At 54.8% G+C, this 18,080-nt stretch overlaps 1 protein-coding gene across 3 annotated transcripts in view; it reads right to left on the bottom strand.

Annotated features, from left to right (window-relative positions):
* Positions 1 to 18,080, bottom strand: part of ARHGEF17 (Rho guanine nucleotide exchange factor 17) — a 61,209-nt gene that overhangs the window by 19,314 nt on the left and 23,815 nt on the right. For 2 of the 3 annotated variants that reach the window (XM_032258998.1, XM_032258996.1), the window contains exon 2: positions 2,779 to 2,856. The exons of the other annotated variant lie outside the window; for it this stretch is intronic. In XM_032258998.1, the coding sequence (XP_032114889.1) occupies positions 2,779 to 2,856 (78 nt within the window). The remainder of the gene's footprint in view (positions 1 to 2,778; positions 2,857 to 18,080) is intronic. 3 annotated transcript variants of the gene reach the window in all.

Here is an 18,080-nt window from a genome sequence, read left to right as displayed (position 1 = left end):
CCCAACACTCTGGCTTCCTCCGCCCACAGGTCCTGCACCCTTTTCTGAGTGCAGCCCTGCATGGGTCTCGGAGGTTCTGCAGAGGTAAAAAGACATGCCCAGGCCCTGCCTGCTCCTAGTTCTCCACCAATCTCGCCTCCTGCCTGTGAACAGGCATGGATGGCATCATCACCTTTTTTTTTGTTTTTTTTTTTGAGACAGAGTCTCACTCTGTCACCCAGGCTGGAGTGTGGTGGCTCACAATCTTGGCTCACTGCAACCTCCGCCTCCCAGGTTCAAGAGATTCTCCTACCTCAGCCTCCCAAGGAGCTGGGATTACAGGCACCTGCCACCACACCCGGCTGATTTTTGTTTTTCTAGTAGAGATGAGGTTTCACCATGTTGGCCAGGCTGGTTTTGAACTCCTGACCTAAAAGTGCTGGGACTACAGGTATGAGCCACTGCGCCCAGCCAGTGTCATCACCTTTAAATCTTGCTGGGAGATAGGTAGATCAGCTACATTTTGCAGGCAAACTTGAGGCTCAGAGAAGTGAGGTGATTAGGCTAGTATCCCCCAGTGAGGATGCAAGTGACTTACAACCCTGGACTGTTTGACCCTAATGCCTCCAACTATTACCAAGGGACCCCCTCAGACCTCCTGCCTGGCATTCTGGCTGCGTCCCTCCCATGGCTCCCTTGCATGCACAGGAAAGCCCAGCTCCATGCCCAGCAGCCTTCCTTCCTGCAGCCACCCGGCCACCTCTGGTTCTCCGCTGGTCTAGGTTCCTTCCAGCTTCCTGGCCTTTGTCCCTGACACACCTTCTGCCGGGAGCCATCCCTCTAGGCTCTGCCAAAATCTACCCACCCTTCAGGTCTCAGCTAAATACCCCAGCCCCAGGGAAGCCCTTCCTGACCCCAACACCAGGGCAGGCCCCCTTTTGTGTTCTCATCTCCCCATGCACTTTTTAAAAACAACAAGCAAAAGCAATATATTTTTATAGTAAAATATATACAATATAAAATTTACCATTTTAACCATTTTAAGGGTATAGTTCAATGATATTAAATGCATTCACACTATGTGACCATCCAGCTCCAAAACTCTTTTTATCCTGTAAAACTGCAACCCTGTACCCATTAAATAGTAACTCCCCATTCCCTCCTACCCAGCCCCCGGCACCCACCACCCTACCTTCCATCTCTGAGTCTGACTACCCCAGGAACCTCACGCAAGTGAAATCAGACAGTGCCTGTCCTTTGAGACTGGCTTCTTTCACTTGGCATTGTGTCTTCCAGGCTCATCCGTTTTGTAGGATGTCAGAATTTCCCTCCTTTTAAGGCGTATCCCTGTTGTGTGTACGTACTCTGTGTGCCCACTTTCACATCACCACGTGTCACTGTGTGTGATATCTGGCTGGTCACTGTCGGTCTCTGTTGTAGACTGAGCTCCAGGCGACAGGCCCTGACCACTCATGCCCCTGCACAGAAAACACTGCCTGGAGCACAGCAGGGGCTTACTGCGGGTTTGTGGAGTGATTGAATGAATGAATGAGTGTAAGAATGCTCTGAATGTTTCCAAAAGGTAAAGGTTCTACCTTTACCCTTTGCTGTCACTCTGCCCAGGTGGCTTGGGCAAATTCATCCTCAAAGGTGACTGCCAGGGCCCACTTCTGCTAAGGTCCACACTCTATCCGGCCCCAGGCTATGTGTGCATCCAGGCCATGGGGCTTTCCAGGTTCATGTCTGGGCCTGAACTCACCACCTTGCCCCAGCAAGTGCACAGGTGCTTCTCCCCTGTGCTCCACCTTTCCAAGGCCAGGAGCCCAGACATCACCTTGGGCTTTCCCACCTTGCTCACAACATCCAACCAGTTACTGAGTCTGGCCTGACCAGTCCACCTCCTGAGTGCCTGTCCCCAGCACCCCTTTCCTATAACCTCTATCCTTGCCTGATCTCAATGGCCTTGACCTCCTCTTCTGCCACCCACCTTCCCAGCAGTCAGACAGACTTCATGAAGCATGAAACAGGCCACACACCTCCCCTGCTCAAAGCCCTCTGCTGGTGTTCCAGGCCCCCACAGTGTGGCCTCTGCCGACTCTGACAGCAATGCTATAGGACCAGTGCATTGTGCTCTGTGCTGGCCACGTGGACCTCTGAATGTGCCAGGCCTCACTTGGCTTTGCAAGGTGCCATTCCTGCTGCTGAGAAGACAGGTCTTGGTGGGGGTGAGCACCTCCTCCAGGGAACCTCCCTGACCCCAGGCCTGGTGGGTGCCTCTTGATGTTTCTAGAGTGTCCTCAGAAGAACAGTGAGCTCCTGTGGCAGAGCATTCATTCCATAGTGGGCATTCACTTAGTGCCCACTATGTGCCAGGCTCTCTTATTCATCACTGTGCCTCCTGCACCTGGAACAGGGCCTGCACACAGCAGGTGCTCAACACTGAACTCTATTCAACTCATATTCCCAGTCTGTGAATATAATGGAGAGGGACACCAGAGGGAGTTCACAGATCTAAGCTCAGGGTCAGGGCTGCTAGGGGGATGGGGAAGAACAGTGGGGTTAGGGACACCTGCCCTGGGGTGGCCTGGCCCCTCTGCATTCTCTCCTGCCCAGGAGGGGGCTTCCTCCTTCTCCGGGATGACCATGTTGTTGGGAGGTTCTGCATAGAAAGGCAATGGGTGCCAGGGACACAGCTCTCTGGCCTCGGCCCTTTGTCCATGAAAGGGGTTTGCTCACACCCATCTGACAGCCTCCTAGGTGCAGAAAGGCCATTCTCAGGGGAGTGGGCCCAAGCCCCACCTGCATCAGGGTGCGCAGCGACTCCACATATGACTGCTCTGTGTCCAGCAGGGTCATGGCCACGTGCTTCCGCATGTCCTGTGGGGACAGGAGCAGAGGGTGAACAGGGGTCTTGGTCCCTTCAGACCCCATCACCAACAGCCATGTGGCACCCAGAGAACCCGCCCACACCCTCTCCCTACCCTCCTGCCCCTTCCCTCCTGCTGCCCAGTGCTCCTGGCTCTTCCTCCGAGGCCCCCAGGCCCTCCACTCTGCCAGGCATTTGCTCAGCTGCACCCCCTGCCCCGCACTTGTACTTCAAACACATGGCCTCGCACGATTAGCCCTCACTCCTCCACCCCCGCCCCACCCACCCACCCACTTCTTGGCTCCTCTGACGGCTCTTGAACAAAGTTCTTTAAAAAATCAATAACCTTTCACATTTGCAAAGAATGATGCCTCCAGGCCAGCACCAACTCAAGCTGCCAACTCTGAAGACCCCACCTTCAGGCTCAGTGCTATGGGGACATGCCCACCCAGCTGGGCTGCCCATCATCCCTAAGAGTAGACACCATCGCCCTGCTGCAGAGGAAGACACTGTGGACCAGAGAGGGGAAGTCAGTGCTGAAGGTCACAGAGCTGGGGGGTGTCAGGGCTCAGCCACTCTCAGACAAGGATGGATCCCAATTTTCTCATTTAAAAACATTAAGCCCCCCTATGCGCCAGGCACTGTTCTAAGCATGATGTATTATTCAATAATCTTGGCCACCTTGTGAGGTAGATGTTATTATTCTCTTCATGTTAGGGAGGGGAAAAAGGAAACCCAGACACCGATGCCTCCATCCTATGATCTGATGACCTGAATTACCGAGCCCCCAAGGAGTCACATAGCCTCTGCACCCATACCCCCAGGCACAGGGGTCCTCATCCCTGTCTAGGGGGCGTTCTTTGTGTTCAGCCCCTGGAACTGAGCTTACCTGCTGCTCCTCTCCACTAGTCCCTACACCTCTCCCCTGACACCCCCACTTCCAGGAAGCCTTTCCAGATAGCACCAGCCCCAACAACTTCCCTTCTCTGGCAGAGACTCCACTCCAAGCATCCTCACTGACTTCTCTAAGGCCCTAGAGTGATCCTGGTCAAGGCCCCTAACTCCTCCAAGCCCCAAATCTCTGGGTTATTCTCCTCTCTCCACTCCCCTCCCAGGTCTTGGTTTGGCCTGAGCATCTGCAGACCCTATCTCGGGCTCCTGCCATCAAGGCCTGCTGGTTCGAGCAGACGCTGTGCAGGAGGCAATGCCCGGGTGTCCACGTCTGTGGCATCCCTTTAGTCCCCACCTCTAGTCCCTCAGGGTAGGGACTCAACCAGTGGGGCTGCCCTGGTCACTGCCATGCCCACGGCCCATGTCTTAGTGGACCTGAGCCCAGGCCTCTCCAGCTTGCCTGACCCAGCCACTGCTCCCCTTTGCTTTGGCATGCCCAACCCCAGATCCCTCACCTTCTGACTAGGGACTCAGGGGCAAGGTCTGTCCCCCACAGTGTCCTATAATGAAGCACACTCAGAAAAGTGGGCTCCAATGCTAGGAACTCAGTAGCGGGGGTGTGAATGATGTCCCCTGGTGCAGGGAGGAAGGGGAGGCCGGCTCTCCCCATCCTTGCCAGCCCACCCTTGCCAGCCCTGGGCTCTGACAGGTGGGAAGGCACCTCAGAGCCTCCGGAGACAAGCAAACCATCCATCTTTGGTGCTCCTGTGGCCTCTAAAAAACCAGAGGAGCTTCCAGAAGGAGGCAGTGGGAGCCAGGCTCACTGTGGGATGGAGAGCTTGGGAGAGCAGGGGGGGCCAGGAAGGCCTCCTGAAGACAGGCCCAGATACCTATCCTGCCCTACCCCATGCCAGGGACATCTCAGCGCCCCACAGACATGGCCTCACTTCAGCCTCACACTCAGTTCTGTGACACAGGTGTTGCCACTTCCACTGCACAGGTGAGGAGTCATGTAGGAAAGGTGACATGACTTGTTCAAGGTCACACAGCCAGTGAGTGGCACAGCAAGGACCAGGGTCTCTTCAGCTACTTCATGACTCTTAGGGGCTCAGCCTCCAGAGTTCTCACCTAGACTGGGCAGCCATGGGCCACAGGGTCCCCAGGGCTGCCCTTAGTGGCTGTGTGGCTGTGGTGGTCACCTAATGGCCCTGTTTCCACATTCTCTTCCATGAAATGGAACTAATAATCCCTCCCTCCCAACACCGTGAAGGTAGGGCAACAGTAGGGTGGAGCAGCTCTGTCCACAAGCCGCAGGTCACCAGTGCCCACCCTTCCTCCACCTCAGTGAGATGGCATGGGGAGCTCCCTGACAGTGGGGCCAGGCCAGACTCGGCCCTGGGCCCCTCAGCCACCCTCCCCCACCCACACCACGGCCCTGTCAGGCCCAGCAGGCACCACAAGGGTCATGGTCAGGGAGGCTTCCTGAGAGGCAGGGCTGGCACTGGGCCTGATGCCGGGAGGCTGGGGTGACACGGGGGGGGGGGGGGGCTGACGCTGCAATGCCCGCCTCTCCCAGCTTCCTCCCTGCAGCAGAGCACAGCAGCCTGTCACTCAGCTGTCAGGTAGACACTGAAAACAAGGCCAGCTCCCTGTCACTTCACGAGCAGCCCTCCACACGTGCCCAGACATGGGTGTAGTGTGCAGGGCTGGGGGGTGGACAGGGGAGGTGGGAGGCAGACAGTGCAGCTGTCAGCCTGAACAGCAGGCCCACCTGTTCTGGGTGGGACAACCCTGCAGGCCCAGCTTCCCCACAGCGCCCCTCATCCCTTGCCAGCCCCATCCCTTCTCGATGCCAGGCACTAAGGTGGGCACTGGGGGATACAGCAGGAAGACAGAGGGGGCCGCTCCTGGGATGTCTGGAGCAGCACAACCCAAAGACTGAGACCCTGATGTGCACAGTGTGAAGACAGATACACACACAGAGACGCCATAAAGCAAACCACCCGGCACAGACACCAAACACAGCCAGGTCATGCAGCTGAAAGCCAGGCAGGCCAGCACAGAGACTTTGGGCTGTGGAGAGACACAGCCCAGTATGGGGAGGGGACAGAATTACAGCCCCCACTGGGGCCGGGAGCATGGCACAGAGTCCAGGCCAGGAGACACACAAAGACAGGGAAACGGCCCCAGGACGCCTCCCTTCCCCCAGGGGGACGCACACCGTTGGGAACCGGAGGCTGCTGGTCCCACCGCAGCACGACTCCTCCAAGGGCCAGTAGGCCCAGCAGCAGCGAGAGGATGGCAGTGGGGAGCAACAAGGGCTACCTCCCAGCACACACATACACCCGGGGCCACCTCAAGCCTAAGAGGAGGGCTGGGAAAACCTCTCCTTTTTGAGCCTGTGGACCCAGGATACCCCTAGCAACAGCCTCGGCTTCTACAGGGACCCGCTCTGCAAGCGGAGTGCCACCAGGCCTTGACCCTCAGCGCCCTGCCAGCCACACCACCGCCTGCCAGGTTCTTCACCTTAAATCTCCTGGTCTCCATCCCCCATCACAGAGAGCCCCCCGCGCCCCATGGCTCCCCTCCCCCTACCCCATCCCCGCTGTCTCCTGGGTTGGCTGAGTTCTAGGCCACGGCCCAGGTCCCTGGCTGCCCCTCCCCCTCCCCTTACCTGGGCCTCCCCAGGCTCCTCGGCGTCAGCGCTGCTGCCCCCGGTGGGCTCCCCGGAGGCGGCGGCTGGGCCCAGATCGCGCATGTCTTCCAGCGCGATGGTGAACTGGGCCAGGGTCTTCACCATCTGTAGCATGCGGCCGGCCCGCCGCCGGGGCGGGGGCGCCGGGGTGGCGGCGAGGGCGGGGGTCGGCGTGGAGTCAGGGGCTCCCTCCCACCCTCGCCCCTAGGGACCCAGCCTGGCAGCGGCGGCAGTCGCGGTGGTCAGTGCCAGCGTCGATCTGAGCGCTGCGGCCCGGCAGGCGGTGGCGCTGTTGCCTCCCCCGCGCTGGGAGTGCGCCTGGCGAGCCAGGCGCGCGCAGCGCCGCTGTTGGGAGGAGGGTCCCCGCCCTCTCCGCGCCGCCCCATCTCCCCCAGCCCGCTCGGGGCTGCCCTCGCACCTGCCCCTTCCCCCACGCGGCGGCATCCGCTCGCGGACCCATTCCTCACCCCAGGACAGGAGTCGGTGCACACCCGTGAACAAAAGCGGCGACATGTACTTTCTGTCCACACCTGTACCCAGCGCGGGCACACGCTGAAAGCAGCTTCCCACCGAGGAGCCACGGAGCACAGGTCACATACAGGGACACAAACACACCTAGGCAGAATAGGCCACGTTCATCGAAACCTGCCCTCGGGCCTGGACCCCTATGCACCAGGGGGTCAGGGCCAAGTGTACCCACATGAACACAGTACCTTACAGACCTGAACCCTGACACACACGAACATGACCCTTCCTTGCACCCAGACAAGTGCTTCTGTGTTCACACAACTATTGCCAGGCAGAAACAGGCACTGTGTCCAGGGTTGGACATTGAGAGATGTGCACACATACACATCCCTGGTCTTCCACCCAAGGGAGGCACTCTTGGGCCTGAAGGAGAGCCACTATCAATCAAAGGACCCACCTCGAATCATCTCTACCACTGCGCCAACGCAGCTTGCCCTGTGTCCTATACCTGGAACCATCTTGGAGGGTTCTAGTCCTGTCCCTGCCCATCCGCCTCAACCCTAGACTATGCTCCCATCCCTAGACTATGTACCTCTAGACTGTCTCCAAGCAGGATCCTCACAGCCTGCTGCTTCAAAGCCCAGAGTGACAGCAGAACTTATCCCAGACTCACTTAATCTGGACTGAGGGGTGGGGACAAGCAACCTGGTTTTGCACCAGCTCCCACCCCACAAGATGCGGGGGCAGGGGAGTCTCTGAGGCGCCCTGCAGCTGTGCCTCAGCCCTGGGAGACTTCATGCCTTTATTGTGCTGAGCGCTCTCACACTCACCAAGCTCCCAGCTGACTCCCTCTCCCAAACCTGCTTTCCCCGGGTTCCCGTACAATGGACATCCTGACCCTATTGCTCAAGCCAGGCCCATCTGTCCGCTCCTCTCACCTCCTTGCTTGATGTGCTCCAGCCACTTCCGTTTTAACTTCCAGAAACTGACCATGCTCTCTCCTGCCTCAGGGTCTTGGCCCATGCCTTTTCCCTCACCTAGGAATCCTTTTTCTTTTCCTTAAAGACTAGTTTCAGTGCAAATGTCACCTCCTCAGGGAAGCCCTCCCTGATCCTCAGATTAGGTCATGTGCATCTGGTCTCTGCTCTTAAAGCCTCTCGGTTTTCCACACCTTAACCATGTATTGCAGTTCCTAAATACACATTTAAGCAATTACTAGATTGAGGCCCATCTTCTCCCAGGAGGCTATATGCTTCCTGAGGGCAGTGTCCTTGTCCCTTTTGTAAGCCAAGACACTGTGAACACAGTACAGGCTGGCTTAATAAGCAAGCCCCCAGTAATTCCTCCTCCCTCCTCCCCACACGCCCAGCAGTTACCGACTGAGAGGCAGACCAGCCTAAACAGCTCTCTGCCTCTTACCTTCCCAACTGGAGGGATTGTGGGCTTCCCTGCAGGTGGAGCCTGCTCCTCCTCTTCCTTCTCCCCGGGCTGGGCATGCAGGGGGTCTGGAACAGCCAGACCAATTGACTGAGTGGTGGCTTGAAAGGGAGGATGGACAGGCCCTTGATCCAGTCCAGACATCCAGGTCCCACAGCACATGCAGACGGTGGTCTGAGGGCCCCACCTCTGGCCCCACTGCTTGGTCACTGAGGAAGGATGCCTAACCCACATCTGGCTTTCTCTCAGGGCACCTCGTCCCCCATCTAACCCTATCTCAAGCTACACGACCCTGGGCATCAGCTTTCTCTGAGTGGCTGAGAGGCAGTGTGTGGCTCAGGATTTAGAGAGGTGCATCCATTCCCTCACTAGCTTTAGTGAGATGGGGCCCTGCAGAGATCAGTCCACCCTTTTTGGCTCCAGGAGCTCCCAGACAACACACAGGCTTCTCTCATAGGGCTCAGCAGAGGGAGTCACTGCTGCTTGAGGGGCAAGTATTCAGGAAGGGCTTCCTGGAGGAGGCATGGCATGAACAAGGCCCTGAGATCAAGAAATCGAGAGGCATATGAGTGCCCAGAAAGCAGAGTTCACTGAGGAGCCCTCTCCCCAAGAAGGGGGTGGGACTTGGTGCCAAAGGCACTGCTTGCTGCTGATGCTGCTGCTGCTTCATTAAGGATGGCTAATGAAATCTAAGCCTGTTGTCTTGGCAATGGAGGGGGACTGGTGAGGTGGGGAGGTGAAGGGAAGCAGAGAAGGAACAGGAGCATATGGGTTGGTCGCTGAGTCAGGGTTTCCAGGGAGGGCCCCATAACAGCACAGGCATCAGAGCCCTTCAGGATGAGGTCAGCTGGGGTAGGGGGTGAGGGCAACATGTGGGCCAAGGCACCCCTGTGCAGGTATGGTCCTGTTGTTCCTCTGAGCTCCTGTTGTGGGTGCTGATTTTATTTTCCTTTGGAGTATGTGCAATTGTATAGAGTGAGTGTGGCTCAGGAGAGTTTTTTTAAGTGTACAAGGTGCTTGGTGAAGGCCTACCCAGCCCTCCTCTCCATGCTCCACACCCCACCGCAAACACCTCTTCTCCCATGAAAGAGCCACACTCTCACCTGTCTCCTTAGTCAGGGAAGGCAAGACAAAGGTGGAAAAAGGGCTCTGCTCTACATAAGTACCATCTCACTCCAGGAGAGGCAGGCTGAGGGCCCAGCTCTGTGGGACCGCCTTTCTATACCAGTCCTGGGGAGCACCTAACCCTCCCTACTTTTGCCCAATCTGTTGACAACTTTCCCATCTCTGCGGGAATCCCAATACCCTGACTACCTGCCTCCAGACACTCCTGTATCTGGGTACGGTCCACCTGGGAGCCACCTGGTCCTGCAGCTGGTTCTGGACCAAATGGGACCAATGATGAGAAAGGCTAGACATAGGGATGAACAGCCAAATGAATGGATAACCAGCAATGCTGAACAAATGAAAGGAAGGAATCATGATAGATGAATAAATAATAAATTGATGGATGAGCAGATCAATGACAGTCATGAATACATGAACGAATGCATAGATACATGGTTTAATGGATGAGTAATTAATTGCATTTTTATTTTATTCATTGGCTGACTTGTTCAATAAATACTTATTGAGCACCTACTAGATGCCAAGCACAGTGCTGGGGATTTAAAGGTAAGGAAAGAGGCCTGTGCCCTCCTGGGCACCACAGTCTACACAAGAAGACAGGAATTGAGAAAGAAATGACAAGCATGATGCAGGTGGTGAAGAGAAATGCCGGTTCTGGGGCAGCAGGCCTCATCAGGCTCCTGCGGGTGGAGGCATAACCCTATTAAATCTTGATGTCAAGAGAGTGCCTGGGCCCCAGAGCTGCCCAAACTAGAACACTGGGGAGCCCATAATCTCAGAATTGCCCCCACCACTAATGTTGTTTGGACAGTTCTCAGGGGCCAGGCACCCTACCATTGCTTTGCACATCCTGGCTCCTTTAATGCCCACAGCAGCCCTACATCAAAAACTCTATTATTACTGCTCTCCCTTCTTACAAACCAGGAAACCGAGGCTCAGAGAGGTCACCTGGTTGGTAAGAAGTAGAATCCAGGTCTACCAGCCACCTCCAGGGCCCTAGCTGCTAAACTGTACCCCCTCCTCAGTAGGGAGAGCCCCTCTCCACCTCCCCTGGCCTGGTGCACATAGCTCGGCTCTCCCCACTCCCACCTACCTGGTGTGGTGGCTACCTTTCTTCAGCCTCCTTTGTTCCAAGATAGTGACATGGAGTTTCCTGAAGGTTTAGGTGGTAAACAAAATGCCATCCACAGGTAATGCGAGAGTCAAAGAAGATCCTCTTCCCTGGGAACTCAGCCCTGGCAAATGGCCCAGACAGACTGTCTGATGCTCCTGACCCCACCAAAGTCCACAAGCATGGGGCTGGTACAGGATGTTCCCAACCTAATGGGCTATCCATTTCCCTGACAGCCGCTGCCTTCCTTGGGTGCCCAGTTCATCAAGATGAAAGTTCCAAAAGGGGGACTTCTTGGTGTAGAGAGATTAAGAAGGCAGGCTCTGGAGCCAGAGAACTCAAGCCCAAATCCTGGCTCTGCCACTTACTGGGGAAGTGACCTTGCTCGGGCAAGACACTTCACTTCTTGGGGCCTCAGTCTCTCCATCTGTTCCTATTTGAGGACTCTATCTTCTTCCCGTCCCCCTACCTTCTCTTCTCTCCTCTCTTTCCCCTGCCTTCCCTGGTCAGGTCCTGTTCCCTAAAGACCCTCCCTTCTGGAAGGAAGAGCCTCTCAAGGCTCCACAGAGTTCCCAGGCCTCCTAGGCATCTGGAAGGGAAGTGTCCAAGCCACAGGGCTCCCTGGGGACTGGCTGCTCAGGGTGGGCTCCATAATTCCGGGGAATGTGCTTTGGGAAGGGGAAGGAGAGCTCCTTAGAGCCACTGGACCTTCCTGCTGTGAGGACACTGCCCTGCTTAGGTGGGTCTGTGTGTGCACCTGGGGTGGGATTATGAGTGACACGACCTGTGTCCTCTCTGTGTGGACTCCTCCATGTCTCTGTGTGCCCGTCAGGGTCTTATGTGGACATGTGACTGCACGATTGGTGTGAGGGTGATGGTCCATGGGGTTCAATGGCAGAGATGGAAAGTGAAGGGGTCACTTCAATAATAAACAAAAGTAGCTGGGCACAGTGGCTCATGCTTGTAATCCCAGCACTTTGGAAGGCTGAGGCAGGAGGATCACTTGAGCCCAGGAGTTTGAGACCAGCCTGAGCAATATAGGAAGACCCCATCCCTACAAAAAATACCAAAAAAAAAAAAAAAAAAAAAAAAAAAAAAATCTTGGCCTAGTGGCAAGCACCTGTGGTCCCAGCTATGCGGGAGGCTGAAGCAGGAACATCACTTGAGCCCTGGAATGTCAAAGCTGCAATAAACTGTTTTCCTCATAATCACCCCCAGTGGGTGTGGTAGATTGCATGTTTTGAAAATAGCTGTCAAGCCGGGCGCGGTGGCTCAAGCCTGTAATCCCAGCACTTTGGGAGGCCGAGGCGGGTGGATCACGAGGTCAAGAGATCGAGACCATCCTGGTCAACATGGTGAAACCCCGTCTCTACTAAAACTACAAAAAATTAGCTGGGCATGGTGGCGCGTGCCTGTAATCCCAGCTACTCAGGAGGCTGAGGCAGGAGAATTGCCTGAACCCAGGAGGCGGAGGTTGCGGTGAGCCGAGATCGCGCCATTGCACTCTAGCCTGGGTAACAAGAGCGAAACTCCGTCTCGGAAAAAAAAAAAAAAAAAGAAAATAGCTGTCATCTCACATGCTTTTTTTTTTTTTTTTTGAGACAGGGTTTTGCTCTGTTACCCAGGCTGCAGTGTAGGGGTGTGACAGTTCACTGTAACCTCAAACTCCTGGGCTCAAGCGATCTTCCCACCTCAGCATCCTGAGTGATGGGGGTACAGGTGGGCAGCACTATGCTCAGCTAATTTTAAAAGATTTTTTAGAGATTAGGTCTTGCTATGTTACCCAACCTGGCATTGCACTCCTGGGCTCAAGCAATCCTCCTGCCTCAGCCTCCCAAAGTGCTGGGATTATAGGCGGGAGCCACCATGCCCAGCCCACATGCTCTTCTTACAATGTGGCATTGACTCTTCCCACAGAGTGATGAGGTCCAGGTCCTCTCCCTTTGAAGCTGGGTAGAGCTTTGTGACTGCCTTGACCATAGAGCACAGCAGAAGCAATACTATGTGACATCCAAAGCTAGGTCATAAAAATGTTATGTACTGCCATCTTGCTCTCTTGGCTTACTCATCCTTGAAACCCAGCCTCCACGTTGTGGGGAAGCGCAGGCCACATGCAGGGGCCATGTGTAGGTATGTCAGCTGACAAGCCAGATGATGTCCAGCCAAATGCCAGCATGAATCACCAATTCGTGAGTAAGGATGCCTTCAAGGTAATTCCAGCCCAGCACTATCTGACCACAATTGCATGACTCTCAGTGAGAACTGCCTAGCTGAGAAAACCGAAGATCAGGGAGGTAGAGGAGCCATGGTCACACAGCCAGTAAGTGGAACAGATGAACTGTGAACGCAGGGTCCCTTATATGCTGACTGGAGAAATGAAGGAAGGGGATTATTTCTGCACAGGCTAGATTTCACCTATTGGCCCAGAGGGGTCTAGCTGGGACTCCAACCTCACCACTCCTTCCAGAAACTGTCCCTGCTGGCTGAAAGGAGGATAGAGGTGGCAGCCCTCACTCCTTGTGCTGGGACTCAGGCCCAAATTCCAGCTGCTGAACCTTGCTGGTGCACTCTTAGCCCAGAAGGGACTCCCCTACCCACTGTGCTCCCAGCCCTCTCCTAGACCTGGAATGAGGTGTGCTCCCCGTATCTGTGGTGGGAGATCACATCTACAGCTGCCCAGTGTTTAGTAAGGTGCTGTTTCTCATGCATTATCTCATTTAGTCCTCACAGCAATCCTCTGAGTTATGTATTCCTGTTATTGCCACTTTACAGATAAGGAAACAAAGGCTCCAGGAAGCAACGCAACTTGCCTGAGGTTATGAAGTCAGGATGTGGCAAAACTGGGATTTGACTCCAAGTAACTGGCATATCAGAGAAACTGAGTGACCTCACCAGGGTCACAGAGTGCATTAACAAGGAGTCAAGCCAAGCCCAGAGCACCTTGAATGAGAAGGTGGGGTCTATATTCCATGGATGGCTGGGAGTTAAATGGAAATAGGATGGTCTCAATGTCTGCTCCCTGCTCCCCACAACCAGAGGATCCATAAAACCAGAGACCAGGTCTCTTGACATACAGTAGGTGCACAATACTTATCTATTGACTGTCTTGCTTTGCAACTTCTGCCAAATTCCTCTCCACTCTGGGATTCAGTTTCCCCCTCTGTAAACAAATGGGGGAGGAGGGAAGGTGCAGATGGATTCTAAATTCCCCACCAGCCTTCCTGGCAGAGGTGGTGGAGGTAAGGTCATGCTCAGGGATGGACAGTTTGACCTTCCTCTCTGATTTCAGGCGTCAGGATCAAGCCTAAGGCTCCAGGGAGGAAGCTGAAGCCCCAAGAATTGCACTTCCACCAGACGCCCACAGGTGACAGCAGAGGCCCACATGGCAGGAGCTGTGGTGCATGTGGTTTGAATTTTAACTCGTGGTTGTTTTTTTAATGTGGTTTTTTTCCCTTTCTTTCTTCTCTGAGATCCACCCCTCTCCCTCCCAATTTCAAGAAGATACAGCTGGACCTTCCAGGCTGGGAAGGAAAAGTTTCTTAACATCACAGATAATAACCGGAAGCAGGTGGTGGGGGTTAAGGGGTAGATGGATAGACAGAGCCCCAACAGATGTGAAAAACATCTGAGGAGCTCAAAAACTCTGAATGTGACCATCCTCAAGAGGCTGGGACTGTCACCCCCATTTTACAGGCGGAGAAACCAGAACCCAGATCTTCTGGGCCCCACATCTGTTTCTGAGGGGGGCAGGTTGCCCTGCCCTTGGCAGTCAAGGAGGACCCCATGGGAATCCCATGGGGCCTTAGGGTAGGTAGGACTTGCTAAATCTAGCAACCCCTGCTTTAGGGGCTCCCAGGAAATGTACCACCTGCCCCTATGCACACTTCTGCCTACATACTGGCCTGCCCTGTGGTCCCAGCACTGGCTTAAAACCTGTGAATGAGATGACCTCCAGGGCCCTCCTCTCCCAGCTCCAAAAGTGATTTCATTCAAAATGTCTAAAGCTGGCTCAGCACCAGACCAGTGGTTAGGGAATCAGGTCCGTGTGGCCCAGCACCACCACAGTTCAGCGTCTGATTCTTGACCTGCACAGAGCACTGGAAAGCAGGGATCCCTTCCCTCTCCTCCGCCCAGCTCCCGAGCCTGCAGGAGGCTGGGATCGTGGGAACGGAAGTTATCCAGGGTCTGTTTCCAGCCCCTCTTGTTCCCTCCCTCCCTCAGACCCAGGGGCAGGGGGAAGGGCTGCAGTCTTGTGTTGTTGGTGGGATGGGGTGTCCTGCCTCTGGCGCAGAAGATGACTCACTAGGCCGTGGGCCAGGCACCCTGGGAAAGGCCAGGCCAGCCTCAGCCAGAGCCCCAGGGAGCTGACGCAGGGAGGAGGGGGCCAGGGTCTGCCTTGGCTGAAGATAAATCCTGGGGGCTCTCAAACCCCATAGCCAAAAGAGGCTGTCTTCCCCACTTACCACAGTTCCAGAAATTCTATTCATGTCACCAGAGGCCTAGGGAAGCTTAAGGTGCAATCATCCCTCAGCAGCCTACATGTGTGACCTCCCAGGCTCCCCTCCAGCCAGGCCAGGTGACCTCACCACTGTCCAACTCCAGCCTCCTCCCCACCTTGCCACTTTTGTGTAGGCTGCTCCTCTGCCTGGGCTGCCCTCCTTGCTCTTGGCCCTGTTCAAGCGCCATCTAACTTTTATGCTCTGCCTCTTCCAGGAAGTTTCTTTTAAATCCTCCATCCTCCCTGACCTATCCCCACGACAGACCAGGGCACTGAGCAAACTGCCTGGTGTTAATTCCCCAATCAGCAGCCTCCTTTTTGGCATATTGAAAGACCTACTATGTGCCAGGCTTGCACTCAGGCAAGCTGCCCAGGTACCAAGGGACATATAACAAAATCTGTGAGTTCCAACAGGGAGGGCACATTTCTGCCTTGTTCCAGCAGTTTCCATGCCAACAACAGAGGCTGGCCCATAGTAAGTGCTCAGTTCACATTTGTTAATTTGTGGCTGAATGAAAGCAAGTATCAGTGTTAATGAATGTGCACTGATTAGTTTAGAATGTCCATCCATGTTCAGGCCAGGCACGGTGGCTCATGCCTCTAATCCCAGCACTTTGGGAGGCCGAGGCAGGCGGATCACGAGGTCAAGAGAACGAGGCCTTTCTGGCCAACATGGTGAAACCCCGTCTCTACTAAAAATACAAAAATTAGCTGGGCGTGGTGGCATGTGCCTGTAGTCCCAGCTACTCAGGAGGCTGAGGCAGGAGAATTGCTTGAACCCGGGAGGCGGAGGTTGCAGTGAGCTGAGATCGTGCCACTGCACTCCAGCCTGGCGCCTGGCAACAGAACAAGGCTCTGTCTCAAGAAAAAAAAAAGAATGTCCATGTTCAGTCCTCTCTTGAAGGAGGGAAGCAGAGAAGGGATCATTTCTATGCATTTCATATACGGGCATTGAGGCTCAAAGAGGAAATGTCTCATGACCCCAAGGGTGGCAGGCAGTCAGCTGGGCTAGAACCAGACCAGAACAGACCAGGCTTTTGGAGCTCTTCCACTGTAGCTTGCCCAGAGAGGACCAACCAGTTGGGTTGCACTGTAGCCGCTACCTCTGCTGCTCTCACTCTGTCCCAGGACCCAGGTGACACGCTGAGGGAAGAGTAAGTTCTGCCCATCAGTCAGTCACTCCAGCCCTGGGCCTGGGTCCCTACCATAATCCAGCACCAAGGGAAGCCCCTTCCCATCACATCAGGCAAGTGTAGGGTGGTCAGGATGCCCATGGGCAGTGACCATGCCCACTCAACGATCCCTCCACCCTAGCCTCTGGAAGAAGTGGTCTTTGCCTCTGACTGACCAACAGCTTGGGCTTTTAGTCCTTACTGAATTTATCCACCAATGGTGACCAGCCTTAATGCCTGGATAGCCATAGTCACACATGTACATGTGTGTGTGTGCACGCACGCGCCCATTCAAGTGTGCACAGTAGATAAGATTCACAGCTGAAGGTCAGCCTCAGCCAAACCTGGGGTCTACTCTCCTGAGGCCCAGGACCAAGACCACCACCGCCAGGAAGTCTTTCTGGTAGCACAGACCTGCCCGCTCCCCTCCTCTGAACTTACGGAGTTGTAGCCTTCAAAACTCAAGGCCTTTCTAGTCTTGTGGTTATTGACAATAGCAGCACCACCTAGTACCTTAGAGTTTACAAAACACTTCCAGGGCCTAATTTCATGAACTGTTCCATGGGAAAGCAAGGCTCAGCTCAGTGAGAAGCCATGCTTACTCAGGTTCTCAAGACAGAGGTTGGTGGGACAGGGACTCAAATCTCCATGCTGCCACTGACCTGCTGTGGGACTGTGGGCAAGTCACACAACCTCGCTGGGCCTGAGGACTGGAAGAGAGCAAAAGCATAAACCAGGAGGAGAAGATCTCCTGAGGATTCCTCTGTGCTGCTTACTAAGTGCTCCACAGGTATTATTTTAATCTCACAATAAGCCTCCTGGGTAGGCCCTATTATTACCCTATTTTACATAAGAGGATGATGAGCACAGTTAAGTACCTTGCTCTTAAGTATCTTGCTCAAGGTCTCTCAAGCAGACAGGATTCCCAGCCCCCCAGGGACCCCAGAAAGAAGAGGTGTGGGGTTTTCTAGGAACCAGGAGAGAGGGACACCTTCTCGCCTAAGGGAGTGACCTTGAGACAGCCCAGCCTCCCAGAATGAGAAGAACAGCCACTTGGCCTTTTTCACAGCAGGGAAAACTGGCGACAACCTCAAGGTCCAACCACAGGAGGGCCCAGTGACTCATGCACTTACTGAGATCTTTGAAATGCTATGGAAAAGTATTTGGGTATAGTATCAAATGAGAGAAGCAAGAAGCATATATTCTGTACCATGTCAATGTTATTTAAAACTCTCTCTCTCTCTCTCTCTCTCTCTCTCTCTCTCTCTCGGAGAAAAAGCCTAGAGGGAAATACACCAGAACATTAACAGTGGGCAGGGGACCTGGACAAAGGTGGGTAGAGCCAGAGACCACTCTCCATTGATGGCTGCCCGACCTCCAGGAAACCGCCATCTGTGCCTCAGTTTCCTCATCTATGAAGTAGAGAATATACAGGGCTTACTTCGCACAGTGCCTGGAACAAAGAGAGCATTCAATAAATATTGGCTGTTACGAACAACCACAGTCTCAGAGGTCAGGTCCCCTCAGGGGTCAGCGGATGGCTGAAGAACCCTCTTCCCAGGGCAGGCCTCCCTGGCAGCCCTCGCTGGCATATCCGCAGGGCCGAGGAGCTCACCCCTCCAATGGTGCCATTGTAGCTCCTTCCACTATGGGCATGTCTGCTTAAGATAAAGCCAAGGTGGGCTGGACCCCTCAGTGTCTGGGTAGCCTTAGAATTGGACAGCAATGACCTTGGGGAGGATCTTCCTCCACCTCCTATTCAAAAATCCTTTGGGCTCTGACGCTTCTGTGGGGTGATTCTCCAGGTGAGAGCTGGGAGAGGTTTTCTGGGTGGC

This window comes from Sapajus apella, unplaced genomic scaffold (genome assembly GCF_009761245.1).
Source record: "Sapajus apella isolate SASKATOON/1434 unplaced genomic scaffold, GSC_monkey_1.0 scaffold106, whole genome shotgun sequence".
NCBI classification, from domain to species: domain Eukaryota; kingdom Metazoa; phylum Chordata; class Mammalia; order Primates; family Cebidae; genus Sapajus; species Sapajus apella.
The sequence above is the reverse complement of the archived record's forward strand: the minus strand, read 5'-3'. Positions and strand labels throughout refer to the sequence as shown.